The sequence below is a fragment of the Rhizoctonia solani genome, chromosome 11, assembly GCF_016906535.1.
Source record: "Rhizoctonia solani chromosome 11, complete sequence".
Taxonomy (NCBI): Eukaryota; Fungi; Basidiomycota; class Agaricomycetes; order Cantharellales; family Ceratobasidiaceae; genus Rhizoctonia; species Rhizoctonia solani.
This window is the reverse complement of record NC_057380.1, coordinates 338292-353715: the sequence shown is the minus strand read 5'-3', so window position 1 is coordinate 353715 and position 15424 is coordinate 338292. Positions and strand designations below refer to the sequence as shown.

Below are 15424 nucleotides of genomic sequence, written 5' to 3'. Positions count from 1 at the left end.
TAAACTAATCGTTTTGGACTTTCAATAAGTGTTTTTCTGGAAATAGAACAATATTAACATCGTACTTAATGCAACATTCACAGGTCCAATGGAGCTCTTGGGGTTCTTGACTAAAGGTTTTCCAAGTCAAACGAACCCGGCATGGCCATATTCACCATACGAATTCGAATTCGACTACCTTGCCGAGTCATTGGACCCAGTTGTTCCCAACGTAGGCCCGGCCATAACTCCGACGAAAACTTTTGGTCAAGTAAATCAGACTCAATACGACATTATTCTAGTTCCCGGAGGTATGAACGCGCATAGTGAACCTCGTACTGCTACTGATCACAACCTCACCTTCACCGAAAAGGACCCGGGACACGCCCATCCGTAATCTCGCCTGCCGTGGTTAACTTTGTGAAATATCAGACTCCAGGTCTTCAATATCTGCTGTCCGTTTGTACTGGAGCCTGGGTTCTGGCTAATGCTGGGGTTTTGGAAGGGAAAAACGCAACCACCAACAAGGCAGCGTTTGCTCAGATTAGGGTAAGTTATATGCATTGGGTTTGGGGTTTGAAGGGTCCTGAGAACTGAATTTCTTATTCATAACCAGAACGAGACCAGCAAGAAAATCAACTGGATTCCTAGGGCACGCTGGGTCGTTGATGGCAGCACCTGGACAAGCTCAGGAGTAACCGCAGGAATGGACATGGCTAATGCATTCATCAAGCATCTTGTTGGTCCTGAGTTTGCCACTAAGGCAGTCAATACTGTAGAGCTCAGAGCTGCGGAACAGGATGATGACCCATTTGCGGAGGTTTATGGCCTGGTTTAGTGACATACTTCATTTTCAATGCGCGTCAGAGCTCTACTTAAATCTGATTCAATCATTTTGCTTGTCTGGTGCCTTGGCAGGGATAGCGTGACATCAAAAGTACGAGTGGGAGCGAGCCCACGGTGAACTCCGTAGTGCTATAGGTAAACTATGGTTGCATGTTGATATAAGAAGTTGAAGCTCTGACGATGACAGAGAATTGGCGGTAAGCTATCTCCATGTATCCATTTTTTGTATGCCAAGGGACAGTAGTATCGTATACTAGGTAATAGGTGAAAACAACTAGAATATTACAACATTAATTGATAGAGCGCGTAAGCTGATGTCGACGGTTGAATTGTTAGTATGATGGTGAGCTTGGTTGTGTTCGGTATTAATAGATGGATTAGGGGGTGAAATATCTGGATTAGAAGCAGTCTAATTTGGCGATGTAGGCTCATTACAGGTTAGTCGGCGGCTTCGCGCCATAGTAGTTGACACAACTGGGAACAGAACTAGTCATCCATATATTCTCTTATAACCAAGCGGCAATAAGAATCATCAATAGTTCAATCGCGTATCCGGCATAATACGCGCCCATATTGTTCAGGAAAGAAGTCCACACACTCCTGGGAGATAACACGGAGCGGAAAGTTGCGGTACAGTGGATCCCCGGGGAATCCAACATCCAAGGGAACGAACGAGCAGACCAGTTTGCCAATCAAGGGCTGGCTATCGCCCCAGTCGGTCTTTGGTCGCACAACCACCTGAGCGAAATTCCGCGCTTCTCATCTAGCTCCTAAGGCGTGGAGGATGGTGTGAGCTAGTGTCGAACGAGATAAGAATCGAATGGTTCATTTGTAAATAAATGCAGTTAATGAAGCGAAACTGAGCTCGATAGAAAGGCTTTAGGCAGACTAAGAGAGGGATGATAAAACCGCTTGCTTGGCTACGGTATATGTTCTATTCTTTTATACTAAGTACAAGAGATATCTCCGAGGACTTTTACTCCTCGGAGCACATGTGAGAAAAGGAGACAGGGATGATACGGGGGAACAAGCGTATGGATATGTATGGGGATGGTCCGACTTAAGTGTGTGTGAGGAAATGTATGCGGGGCATGTCCGCATGGTCGTAATTATGGCGTGACTATGCGTCACGTTCAACAGCCAGTGGTACACATGTTAGTCGGATGAGCGACTAGGTTGTCGGACCTTGAGCTTAAGACGCTGGCAGTCCAAAAGTCACTCGAATTGGGGGGGAGCCTGGATACAATCGGCCTGGCCTTATAAGGCGCAGGGTACAAACATGTATATACAGAGAATCCATCCAGTCCCCTCCCAATGTCTGTTCGTTCGTTCGTTCGGTGGCGGTGGCGGTGCCAGGCGCCGGGCAGCCGTTACCTAACAACACACTCCGAAACTGTCAAGAGACGCATTCTACGGCCGCCCTCACTCAAGCCTCACCCCATTTTTAATGATGGTGAATTTTTGCGGTCAGTCTCATCCCGACTCGTACATGTATCAACTGGACACGGATGGTTCGGAGAGTACAAAGCGAGGATACCCTTTCTATAAAGAGATGTGAAATGTACGTGTGTTGAGCCTATTCAATCCGTCCCACGTTTATTATTCCACTGTCCACTCTTAGAAGAGAGTCGGAAATACCTCACGAAGGTTTCGCGAGAGCTCAACCCTCTTGATCTCTTTGGGACAACCGAAGGTGTTAGAGTAGTCTCAAAGTTTATTTTGCACTCTGGTATTGAGCTCTATTTTTAATTCTTGTTGGTGTACCGCTCTTACTCTTGTAGCCGGACCCGGACATGCCGGAAAGGTAGCTTTTCTTATGGTCGTGTTTCTACTGGGTTTGTTTGTACCGTTTGTTTGTTGGGGTTTCTTTTTGGGGATGGCCTTTTTGCGCTTCTGTGCTGGTTTCTGTCCTATTAAGTGGTTTGCCTTGGTTCGTATGTAGCTTCCATTGGTCACCTAATGGAAATTCATTTTAAAAACCAGTCGCGTGTCGTAATCTTTGATTTCTAAAAAACTATTGGATCGCAAACTCTCCAGTTAGGTTAGCGCGCGTTACGCTAGTGTCGCCCATTTCTTGATAAAAAAACGGGCAAAGATTTAACCGGTCCTACTATCCATTTGATTGTAGAATCTGCCTAGAAGTGTCATCTCGCATGATCCTGGCTCTTCCTTGTGTTTATATTTGCCCGTTGTATAGGAATGTATACCTTCCACCTGTGAGCTGGAGTCGTATGTGTTCATTTCCCATCGAATTACATCCATTCAGTACTCCGATTTGACAGTAGATCCACCTTCGACTGGTTCTTATAACTCCTTTCCCTGTGCGTCGGGAATATTGCTGATATATCTTGGTGAGATAAGCTAACCACATTCTCAAGAATGTTACATTCGGATTCACCATAAATGAGCGACGGTCGTAGATCATTCTTCATCCAGTCCCCCAAAGATACTCTCAGTCATGGACACACTCACTAAGTGGTTACCTCTATCTACAATACTGCTATATGGCGTATCTGCAAGGCCATTAGATTGTGCTGCTCTGTTCAAAGATTCTCAGACTCTTATCAAAGGACTCAAACCATATGCATCCGAAGTGTGCGTGTAACTCATTTCTGGCATCTGAAAATTCGTACTCATTATCTCATAGCCACCCCGCAAAAGTAACATTCGTCCCAGTGGGAAACATAGCATACCCTGAACCAGTGCCCGACCTCCCAGAGTTCTGTCGATTCGGTGCGGAATATAATACGTCCACCACGTCCAAATTTCGTTTTGAAGTGTGGCTACCCAACTCGGAGCTCTGGAATGGTGAGTTGGAAAGGCTACGGGTTTTGTCTCGGCTAAATCATTGGCTTCTTTATCTAGGTCGTTTCGCATTTGTAAGCCCTGTGTTCTCTGAAAACTATACGCCAGCTGACTACGAGCGGGAGTGTAGGTTGGTAATGGTGGGGTAAGAAGATAATACTTCTTCTCTAAGTCAAATTGCTAATGTGTGCTTAGGATGCTGGCGGTGTCAATTATGCCGTACGTGCAGTAAAGGATTTTGAAGTGCTTGAAGACTAACAATGAGTAGGACATGGCAATTCCTCTAACAAAATACGGATTTGCAGTAGCGAGCACGAATACTGGTACGTGTTCTGGTGCATAAGCTATTGCCTTTTCTGATTCAATAATTCAGGGCACAATGGGTAAAGAAAGTTCTCGGAAACTGTTTGTGAGATTTAACACCGGTGTTTCAGGACTGGAGGCGACGGGACGTTTGCCATTTCTAATCCCGAATCACAGGTAAAGTTTTGTTGAAAATGTTAACCATAGTATTGTAACTAACTCTATCCATGCATATAGATTGATTTCGGCCATCGCGCTGTGCATCTCAGTACCGTCTTTGCGAAGACGGTTGCAAAATCGTACTACGGAAAGAGTTCTAAGTATAACTACTGGATTGGATGCTCTAGCGGAGGAAAGCAAGGTAAGGTTTTTGATCAACTGGATGGCCCATGGCACTAATTGGTCTTAAATTATTAAGGTGTAAAATCGGCCCAGATGTATCCTGAAGATTTTGATGGAGTTGTTGCGGGTGCACGTAAGTAAGAATATCCATCGTGTTGTGCGTTCTCTGAATGATGGATTATAGCTGCTCAATGGTGGCCACACCTGTAAGTTATCATTATAGTATAGATTTTATAGTGGATTTTGATGTCTTTTAAATAGCAATGGCTTCACTGTGCATGCCAATCTGTTGAATGCCAATGCTACCACGCCAGGGGCAGTGATACCTCCATCATTCTTTGCGACACTCAACAAAGAAATAGTTGATCAATGCGACAAACTTGATGGGGTTGCTGACGGGATTATAACTAATGTAAGCTCTATTTGCCTTGATGTTGTTTCACTCCTTGATTACGTCAATCGTGTAGCCTAGGTCGTGCAAGCCTGATCTTAGTCGCATTGCATGTGGATCAGCCAATCCCTCCCCATATTTAAACGAGACCAATTGTCTATCTCAGTCTCAGCTCGTAACACTCAAAGCGATTTACACTAACTGGACATCAAGCGACGGACAGTTCTTGTTTCCAACGTTTGAGCCCGGAAGTGAGTTTGGATGGCCTGGCACAGTTAACGGTATTCCATTCGGACCTGCTCGTAAGATAGCTTTCCACACGGCGATGTTTTATAAAATACTAACACCTAATCAGCCGACTTTTTCTCTTATCAAGTGCTGAACAAGACTTCTGTTCAGTAAGTTACTGTGGAATTTTTACCCGTGGGTTCTTATTGTGATTATTTGCCTAGGACCTTGCAAATCAACGAAACCGAACTTCAAAGACTCACAAAGATAGGAGACGTAACCGATCCCGGCCAAACCAATGCCATCAATCCTAACTTAGGGCCCTTCTTCAAGCGTGGCGGAAAATTGATGCAGTACCATGGATTCGCCGATCCCCTCATCCCGTGAGTTAGCATAACTCCGATGAATTGTTCGTGCTGAAACACGTTTGGTTAGGTCCGGGAGCTCACTCTGGTACTATGAACATGTACGAAGCTTCTTCAGGAACGAAGATTTAAGCGACAGATATCGTTTGTTCATGCTTCCAGGACTCGGCCATTGCTTTGGAGGCCCAGGCGCAACTTCCTTTGGCGGAACGGGCCAGCGAAGCACATCTCAAGGTGGCTCCGGCCAATCCCTAATGTTCACTCCCCAGTACGATATGATCCTGGCTACGATGAACTGGGTAGAGAAGGGTGTAGCTCCGAAATCGCTTATTGGGGTAAAATACAACAATGACAATAGTGCACAAGGCGCTGCATTTACCCGTCTTTTCTGTCCCTATCCTCAGGCAAGGTGCTATTTATATCATGGAAGGCAGGATACTGATGGATTTCTATAGGAGGCAATCTACCATGGTGGTGACACGAACGTACGTAGCCAGTAGTTACTCTTGCGGTATACCCACCAAAGGCACCCCGAAGCTCTAAGCGGATGAGGATGTATCTCATACTGTATATGTATTTAGCAGATTTGTGGAGTCAAAAGATAGCTTGGATTTGCAGTAGGAAATGAGATAAATTATTTATCAGCGTCGTGATAATGAAGTACTACTTACCCTTAAGCTTTAGAAACGATCACACTACAGAGTGTGAGATGAGAGTGGTCGATTCGAACGGAGAACGGTAACGGCTAGGTCGGAGCTTAGGAGTTCGCGTAGACTAGCTGAAGTTCTCGTATTCGAAAGAGTTCTGAGGACTAAGTACATCAGGGGAGGGGCATATACAGAGTAACGAGTGTTGTTTGTCCGTGTAGTAGTGATAATGAAATAACGATCGACATAGTCATATGACTCCTCAACTCAACGGATGCATTCAAAATGTGATGTGCGCCCCCCCCCTCGTTGCCTGCCCTCTATGGTGCCCCTCCCGGTTATTTATGCTCGATGTGTACATATATGCCTTCCAACCGTTGGTTGCGCGTACTGCGTGTGGTATCTCTTCGTTTCTCTTCTGTTCTCTTACCTCGTTCTCACCCCGGCCGCATTAGTTTGTGCTCGCAGAGCTCTGGTTCCGTCAAGCCCTCCTTCTGTCGTGTAGTCTCGTCCGCTCTGTGTGTTCCCCGTCCGTACTCATCCCGCCTCCGCTGTCTGCTGCTCTGTATGTAGCCTTGCTCTGAGGCTTGATTTCTGACTATGTGTTTGGGTCCGAGTAATAAATTGTTTTTAAAAAAAGAAAAAAAAGTCATAGTCATGTGATGGGTCGCTTGCGCGACCCTCACACAGAGTTGATTGCATGATACCATGGACATATCCCAAAGCTTGGCTGATTTTCCATGATTACACCTCAAAAATACCTTTGGTGCTACTGGGAGCCGGGAGTGGTCCATATATATTTACAACCAGAGTTCTTGGTTTGGGTTCCTAGACTCTCAGTGGGATGGGCTTCAATATTGCATCATGGGTGATTTAGCATCCTATCTATGTGCATATATATATGAATTATTAGTGATAATCTGGGCTCATGCATGACAATATCCTAATATTCAACAACAACCACTGCAGGGGCTGAGTGAAAGTCACATGCCAAGTGGTTGTCCTTGTCTTGCCAATGTGCAGTCAATGTACTTACTTCAAAATCATTAACTGTTGCCGTACACCTGCACAATGCATACACATTTGGCCTTGGACCACAGGCAGGTTTATGACTGGCTCTTGGCCCTTGTAACAGTAGACAACATCTGTACTATGCCAAATAGTCTCTTGGATCTGCTAAAGGTGAGGGTTGACATGAAGGCATGCTAATGAACAAAAATAATCTTTTACAAATAGCGCTCTCAAGAGACTTTGAAGGCATGCTCTCAGTGGGGTTTAAGGAGGGTTAATTGCCCTCTAAGCCAGCAATTCATCCAACCTACATTGGCCAGTAGGGTTCTGTCATAAACAGAGAAAAATAGAACTAGCCAGAATTGAACCAGCTTGACCACTAAGCCATAGAGCCTTATTATTCCTCTGCTGACAACCCATGATTACACCTGCTACCCCTGAATTTGGGCTTGGGCCAGCATGCAACCACTTGTACTGGTCATGTGTTGTGGCCACATGTATACCAAGGGATTTATTCCCTATTTTCTCAAATTTACACAAAGGCAATTGGACAACATTTTCAGTCACATGACTTTGGCACTTATATCATATGCTAAGTGCCAAGCCACATCCCCCTTTGCACTTACTCAGCAACATAGCCACCTCCACTCAATGACATCACTATGACATGTCAGTGACATATATGCATGAGTAAGGCTGCAGTTGGAGTGGGGTTCTTATTGGTTATGGTATTGGATATGTACAATTGTAAATAGCTCACACCCTGTAATATATAAGGAGGCCAACCAACCATGGTAACACCCAGGTCAATTACCTCTTGTTGCATCCCTTAACTGTATGAGGACTATAGGTCCAGTAAATACTTAGTTACTTAGTCACTTAGATACTTAGCCACTGCCTTAAGCAGCTTCCTTGCTGTACTTAGCTTGTTGCTGCCTTAAGCAGATTTGTCACTGTAGTATAGTTGGTTGTTGTTGTAGGTAGCTTGCTCACCACCTTAAGTGGTCTTCACTTGTATACACCTGGCTGCAAGCGCCCACCTCCTCAATGTCCTTACAGACATCTAGGACATCATGTGACTGTGTCCAGGACAGGGAAAATCCAAGCTTCAGCTCCAACCTCTTGTGCTGTTGACTTCATGCCACTTCAGACATTACCTTGGGTTGTGTTGCCTTGTTGAAGTTTGATTCTCTGGGAAGGAGCTGTTATAACCTCCTTACCTATACCACTAGATCTGGACAATTTTTCTGATATTTTCACTATTTTTTACAAACCCTTTATCTTGTGTTTTTTAATCACGTGACCTTGGCGCTTATTATGCCAAGATGCTGCGCCAAGATGCCGTGCCAAGGGCGCTTAGGAGAAATCCACACTTCTGCGCAGCCTGCAGCACTCTTCTTATCTCCATTATGTACTTCTTTTCTCACACGCACAGACCATGTAGATAGCGCCCCTTTGCATATAATACAGCAGGAAAATTGCTTGGAAACCCCAAGTCAATTTTACCTTGTCTCATACTCATTGAGGAGGATTAGTCAGCCAGCTAAGTAGCCGGCCCCAGTAGTTCTCAGATGCTCACCGTCCCTCTTACTCATCACACCTCCCAGGCCTTAGGCCCCTTTGCACCAACAGTTGATAGTAGTAGGTTGCCCTAAGCAATGTTAGTATAGCCTTAGATAGTTGGTTATGTAAGCATTGTACTAGTTGTACAGCCTTAAGCGCCTGTTCCATTAGCAAGTACCCACCTTACAGTGGTGTACAACAGGAGCAATGTTTGAAACCTCAGTGTCCTAGACATGGTCACATGACCAGTACAAGTGGTTGCATGCTGGCCCAAGCCCAAATTTGGGGGGTAGCAGGTGTAATCATGGGTTGTCAGCAGAGGAATAATAAGGCTCTATGGCTTAGTGGTCAAGCTGGTTCAATTCTGGCTAGTTCTATTTTCCTCTGTTTATGACACTCAGGCATTGCTGGAATACAATGGCAGTGGGTGCCCAAGTCACAGATCAGGTTATCATAAACCTGTCCTATAACAGAGTCCCCACAACAATACTGGACTCAACAGCTTGGACTTATATTGGATCAGCTTCTCTTATCCCATAGGTGAAAGAGGATCAGTTATTGCAGCTTTGGGAAACTATTTTTACAAGATCAAAAGTTCAGGAGCTCATACTCAAAGGATTGACTCCAGAATTGATGGCTTGTGCCCAAGGCTTCAGGTCAATCAAGAAGGGGCAAGATTTGTTTGATGCAAAATTTACTTACCAACCAGACCCATATTCTGGTTGCCCCCCAAGTTTTGAAACTCAGGTTTTGGGACTTCTGCAGTCAGGATTCAATCTGAAACTCATACCATTATTCAATCAAATTGAATCAATCTGGAAAACAATAAGCAATTACTCAACCTTGGGTGCATTGTATAAATTTGGAAGTCTACATAATGCAATGCTGACTTTTAGACTGGGATAGAGCAAAACCAGTAAAATATCAACTGGATTCCTAAGGCCCACTGGGTTGTTGATGGCAGCACCTGGACAAGCTTGGGAGTAACTGCACCAATGGATACAGCCAATGCATTCATCAAGCATTTTGTTGGTCCTGAGACTTATTCTTATCTGTGTTGTTGGTACGCATAGTCTGAGGGATTGCAGTGGTATGTGCAGTGGGTGAGTATTATATCATAGTGTGTGGTAAGTACAGTATGCAGTGGTAAAATAGGATGGAAAAATGTTATAACCTCCTTACATATACCATTGGAATCGCCTGAATTTTCTATTATTTTTAATATTTTTTACGGACTCAATATCTTATGTTTTTCGATCACGTGATCTCGGCGCTTATTATGCCGAGATGCCGCGCCGAGATGCCGTGCCAAGGGCGCTTAGGAGAAATCCACGCTTCTGCGCAGTCCGCAGCATGCTTCTCTTTTCACATGTAGGCTTCTATTCACACACGCACAGACCACATGTAGTTAGTAGAATTGTCTATATATACAGCAGGAAAATTGCTTGGAAACACCAAGTCGATTTTACCTCGTCTCATATTCATTGAGGAGGCATCAGCCAGCTAAGTAGCCGGCCCCCAGAAGTTCAGCTGACGTTATCCCCTACCTTTACCTACCACACCTCCCAGGCCTCCGGCCCCATTGTCAGCAGTAGTTAGCAGTAGAGCGCCTTAAGCGCTAGTAGTATAGCCTTAGATAAGTTAGATACATACGTGTGCTTGTAGTAGTACGGCCTTAAGCGCCCAACTCCACCAGCGTGTGCCCACCTTACAGTGGTGCACGACATTGTAAAATCAACTTTCTTGTAGGCTTGATTGACAAACGAGAAGACTCCTAGTACTAGCACAAGGGAAAAAACCGTGATTGGGGCTACCTTGTGGGACATAATAATCAAAAGTCCCCCACCCCCACGTAGTACCAAATTGCTATAAGGCTAACAAGTCCTATCGTCCGCATACCACGAGTTTCGCCGGAACTCTGCAGTTAGCGACCCTAGTCAGCTGAATTACCCGCTTGCAAAAAACCCGCTTGTATCACGATCGCCAGATCTGCTGATTCGTTGTAGGGATTGTCCAACGCCAGGTATTTGACGCAAGGGTTTAGCGTAGACACACTGCGTAAAAACCGCTCATAAGTCCTGCATCAGGCATCTAGTTCCCCCACGCCGTCTCAAACATTCCATCCACACGCTCTGGCGTCCCTCACCCATACTCCCGCCCTTCCAGCCATTCCTCCCGTCATTCCGTTCCAACCTATTCCCAACCACCCTCTCGCAGCACATCTCCCACTCCGCAAGACTTGCCAAGGATGGAACCGGAGCCGTCCCTTGCCGCTCTCCTCAAGGCTGTCACAGCCCTCACAGCCATGGTCGGGTCCCTACAGGACCAAATCAGATCACAAGGCCAACAGCTCACTGAGCTCAAAGCCATATGCAAGGAGACCGCCAACTTACTTGGCGACAAGGACCAAGGAACCCAAGCCCAGCCTGGCCCATCGACTGGGCCTGTCACCCCTCCTACCCACTCAGGAGGGGAAACCCACACTCCAGGCACGGTTAGGCCTGGGCTCAAAGCTCCCTTCCGTCCTTCAAGAGGAACAGGATTTGACTCCGAGGAGGAGGAAGAACCAAGGCAACCCAAAAAAGAGCCTCAGGGAACGCCTAGGCGGTCACTCAGCTCCCTTACCCCCTTTGACGCAGGGTCCAGCGTAAAAAGGCCCAAGATGGACCTCCCCAACCCGTATAAAGGAGACACCAGGGGACGCAAGGCCACACAATGGCTGGACCGCATGCTGCTCTGGGTGGCCCTACACAGGGACCAATTTGACAAAGAGGAGCAAATGGTCGTGTGGATACTCTACCACATGACAGATAAGGCAGCTGATTGGGCTCTCCCTGTCATAGGAGCCATCATCAAGGGCGAGGGCAACCCGCCAACCACTATCCCGGCCTTAACGGCCAAATTCAAGGAGGCATTTGCAGACCCTGATGCCAAAAGGGCGGCTGCCAGGAAAATTGCCGCGCTGACTCAGACCACAACCACGTCGGAGTATGTCACAGAATTCTGCAATCTCATGGCGGAACTCGACTGGAATGAGGAGGCGTATATCGCCCAATTCACGCGCGGCCTTCACTGGAAGGTCAAAGAACTCCTGTCCACCAAAGACAGTATTCCCAACAAATTAGAGGCTATTTTTGCTGCCTCCATCAAGATTGACAACATCCGTTGGGAGAACAAGGAGAACCGCCCCAAGAAGCTCCCTGTCAAGTCCTTGGTCACCGCAACCACTACCTCCACCACCACCACTCAACGGGTCCAACTATCAGAGGACCCCAATTACGTTACCCCGGAGGAAAGGGACCGTCGTTGCGCATCTGGCCTTTGTGTCAAATGCGGTCAAAAGGGGCATGGCATCAAACAATGCCCTAATGGTTGGAAGGCAACTATCAAGGAAGTTGCCAAGGTAGCTGAGGAGGAATCGGGAAAAGACTGAAGTTGAGGACTGCTGCCAAGCCCCCGACTCAAAAAAAGGACAATCTAGATAGTTGCGTTGAATTTGTATCAGTTGGTCTTGACTCAAATAAGAAACCTCTATTATTTATTGATCTATACGTCCAGAATTTCCCGGCAGAACCTCTCAAAACTTTAATAGACTCAGGAGCCACATTGAACTTCATTTCCCCCGCAATTGTGGAAAAATACAAAATCCCAAAAACCCAGCTCAAAAATCCACAAGTTGTGAGAATGCTAGATGGTACCATTTCCCAGACTGGTTGCATTTGGCACCAGGTTCAACTCACGGTCTCGGCCCATGGCCACACACACTCCATCCCCTTCCTTGTCTGCCCAATAGGCAACACCCCGGCAATACTTGGCATGACATGGCTGACCCAGGAATCACCTCTAATAGACTGGTCTTTAGGCACCATCACATTCCCAGACCAAGTCCAGATTGCCTCAGAGGAGGAAGCAGATCCTAATCCACTAGCCGACTTGCCCGCAGAATACCACAAATTTGCTTGAGTATTTGGCAAAGAAGAATTTAAGGTCCTTCCCCCCCATAGGGAATATGATATTGCCATTGATTTAATCCCGGACGCCAAACTTTCCCCTGGGCCCATTTATGGCATGACCGACGCAGAATCAAAAGCCCTGAAACAGCACATTGACAAAGAATTAGCAACAGGCAAGATCCGTCCCAGCACTTCCTCAGCAGGTGCCCCAGTCATGTTTGTGAAAAAAGCCAATGGATCCCTCCGCCTAGTTGTCAATTACAGGAAGCTGAATGACGTAACTCACAAGAACGTCTACCCGCTGCCAAGACAAGATGACCTCATGGCCAAGTTAAGACATGCCAAATTATTCACAAAACTTGACTTACGCTGGGGTTACAATAATGTGCAAATCAAAGAAGGAGATGAATGGAAGACGGCCTTTAGGACCAAATATGGGCTCTTTGAATACCTAGTCATGCCCTTTGGTCTTACAAATGCTCCTGCCGCCTTCCAGCATTTCATGAATGATCTATTCAGGGATCTTATCGACGTCACAGTGGTCATCTATTTGGACAACATATTGATCTTTTCAGAAGTACCAGAGGAACACCCAGCCCACGTAAGGGAAGTCCTATCCAGGTTAATGGCAAATCAACTCTTCTGCAAACTCTCAAAGTGCCACTTCCATGTAACCACGGTTGATTACCTAGGCATTGTTATCTCCCCCGCTGGGTTCTCAATGGATCAGAAGAAAATAGAAGCGGTAATAACATGGCCCACTCCCAAGACGGTCAAACAGGTTCAGGCTTTCCTAGGCTTTGTCAACTACCTAAGGCGTTTCATTCCCAACTTCAGCACGGTCGCGCGTCCTCTCCACAACCTCACAAAAAAGGATTCCCCCTGGTCATGGAATACATTGGAAGAACAGGCCTTCCAGGAACTCAAGGCGTTGGTCACCAAGGCACCGGTTTTAATCCACTCCAACCCCAACACGCCGTATTTCCTAGAGACAGATGCATCCGGAGTAGCCATGGGAGCCATCCTTAGCCAACGAGGAGAAGACAATCGCCTACACCCAATTGTGTATATGTCCAAATCCTTCTCAGGAGCCAAAGCCAACTACGACACCCATGACAAAGAGCTTCTGGCAATCATTAAAGCCCTGGAGGAATGGAGAATCTTCTTAGAAGCTACGGACAAACCAGTACAAGTGTTCACGGACCATCGCAACCTTGAATATTGGATGCAGGCAAGAACCTTCAACCGGCGACATGCTAGATGGCGTGTATTCCTGAGCAATTTCAACTTCAAAATACATTATTGCCCAGGAAAACAATCAGGAAAGCCTGACGCCTTATCCAGGAGGTCAGACTACACGGACACGCCCCAGGAACCAGAGGTTATGCTACCAGCCAAGGTATTTGCCAATACATCAGAAGAGGAACTCGAGATTGTCACGGAAGTTTGGAATAAACTAAGGGAAGACCCCTCCCTAGAACCCATCATCCAATTCCTAACAGAAGATGCCGACAACGCACCTCCCTCTATCCAAAAGGCCTACCGAGACTATGACTGGGAGGAAAACCTCCTATGGTACCGAGGGAAACTAGTAGTTCCAGATTCAGAACCCCTAAAAGAGCGACTGCTAAGGGAATTCCATGACTCCCCGCTGGCCGGCCACCCAGGACAACAAAGGACACTTGAACTGATCAGCAGGTCTTACTGGTGGCCTGGTATGAAGTCCTCAGCCAAGGAATGGGTTGAATGCTGTCCAGTATGCCAAGCTAACCAACGAGCTCACGTACCTACCATTGCCCTCAAACCCCTAGAGGTTCCCCCATTTCCTTTCCATACCATCTCTTACAATTTCATCACAGGGTTCCCTAAGTCAAATGGGTACGACGCAATACTAGTGGTCATTGACTCATTTTCAAAGTTTGGACACTTCATCCCAACCTCAAAAAAGGTCACGGCCAAGGGCCTCGCCAACTTGTTCATCAGCCATATCTGGAAACTACATGGATTGCCAGTCAAGACCATCTCAGACCGCGGAACAACGTTCACAGGGAAATTCCTAAGAGCTTTGTATCAACAACTTGGGGTAAAACCAGCCTTTTCCTTGGCTTACCATCCAGAATCAGATGGCCAAACAGAGAGGGTTAACCAGTTCATAGAATTCTACCTCAGATCATATGTTGCCGCCAACCATTTGGATTGGGCCACCTGGCTGCCACTAGCGGAGTATGCCTACAATAACGCAAAGCACTCTGCAACCGGAAGAACCCCTTTTGAATTGGTTTATGGAAGAAACCCTGTCATGAATCCATCCAACGTCCCTGCAAATGTCCCAGAAGCAGACCTTGTAGCCAATACCTTGGCCTGAGAATGGAGGGAAGCAGAGTCAGCACTTAGATTATCAAAAGAACGCATGACCCGGACAACAGGGACACTACCGGAATACTCCATAGGCGAGAGAGTCTGGCTAGATGGGAAGAACATAGAACTCAGGACAAACTCCAACAAGCTAGATCCCAAACAACTAGGACCATTCAAGGTTACAGAGAAAGTATCCAGCCATGCCTACCGACTGGAACTCCCTGAAACCCTGAAGATCCACGATGTATTCTATGTAGGGCTACTATCCAAGGCACACGAGTCCCCAAGCCAGCCATTCCCAAGCCGTCCCCCTCCTGAAACAATAGAAGGGGAAGAAGAATATGAAGTGGAACAGATCATTGATTCCAAGCGTCAACGGGGAAAGTGGTTTTATCTGATCAAATGGAAGGGTTACGGCCCAGAAGACAATTCATGGGAACCGGAAGAGCTATTAGAACACAGCCAGGAAGAGATCAAGCGCTTCAACCAAGCTAGACTCAAAAAGGCTTGTGACTCTGCCAAGAGCCTTTAAGGGGGGGGCAATGTTATAACCTCCTTACATATACCATTGGAATCGCCTGAATTTTCTATTATTTTTAATATTTTTTACGGACTCAATATCTTATGTTTTTC

General features: G+C 46.4%; 5 protein-coding genes across 5 annotated transcripts; all 5 read left to right on the top strand.

The window, feature by feature from the left end:
- Positions 1-88: 88 nt before the first annotated feature.
- On the top strand, positions 89-817 carry RhiXN_10185 (Isonitrile hydratase; the record flags this gene model as incomplete). The annotated part of the gene is made up of 3 exons (XM_043330001.1): positions 89-290; positions 353-528; positions 596-817. The coding sequence occupies 3 exons, from the start codon at positions 89-91 to the stop codon at positions 815-817; spliced, it is 600 nt and encodes a 199-aa protein (XP_043184098.1).
- Positions 818-3283: 2466 nt separating this feature from the next.
- On the top strand, positions 3284-5802 carry RhiXN_10184 (feruloyl esterase B; the record flags this gene model as incomplete). Its single annotated transcript, XM_043330000.1, has 17 exons — positions 3284-3420; positions 3473-3633; positions 3691-3704; positions 3761-3775; positions 3826-3849; positions 3899-3953; positions 4004-4013; positions 4065-4110; positions 4171-4294; positions 4352-4408; positions 4460-4481; positions 4537-4687; positions 4743-4968; positions 5022-5064; positions 5119-5277; positions 5330-5668; positions 5715-5802. 17 exons carry the CDS (start codon positions 3284-3286, stop codon positions 5800-5802), a joined length of 1671 nt encoding a protein of 556 aa, XP_043184097.1.
- A 4926-nt stretch (positions 5803-10728) lies between these two features.
- On the top strand, positions 10729-12443 carry RhiXN_10183 (Retrotransposable element Tf2 protein; the record flags this gene model as incomplete). Its single annotated transcript, XM_043329999.1, has 3 exons — positions 10729-11883; positions 11934-11984; positions 12039-12443. 3 exons carry the CDS (start codon positions 10729-10731, stop codon positions 12441-12443), a joined length of 1611 nt encoding a protein of 536 aa, XP_043184096.1.
- A 105-nt stretch (positions 12444-12548) lies between these two features.
- RhiXN_10182 (Retrotransposable element Tf2 protein) lies at positions 12549-14798 on the top strand (the record flags this gene model as incomplete). The annotated part of the gene is made up of 1 exon (XM_043329998.1): positions 12549-14798. The coding sequence occupies one exon, from the start codon at positions 12549-12551 to the stop codon at positions 14796-14798; it is 2250 nt and encodes a 749-aa protein (XP_043184095.1).
- Positions 14799-14843: 45 nt separating this feature from the next.
- Positions 14844-15323, top strand: RhiXN_10181 (Transposon Tf2-7 polyprotein; the record flags this gene model as incomplete). The annotated part of the gene is made up of 1 exon (XM_043329997.1): positions 14844-15323. The coding sequence occupies one exon, from the start codon at positions 14844-14846 to the stop codon at positions 15321-15323; it is 480 nt and encodes a 159-aa protein (XP_043184094.1).
- Positions 15324-15424: the final 101 nt, after the last annotated feature.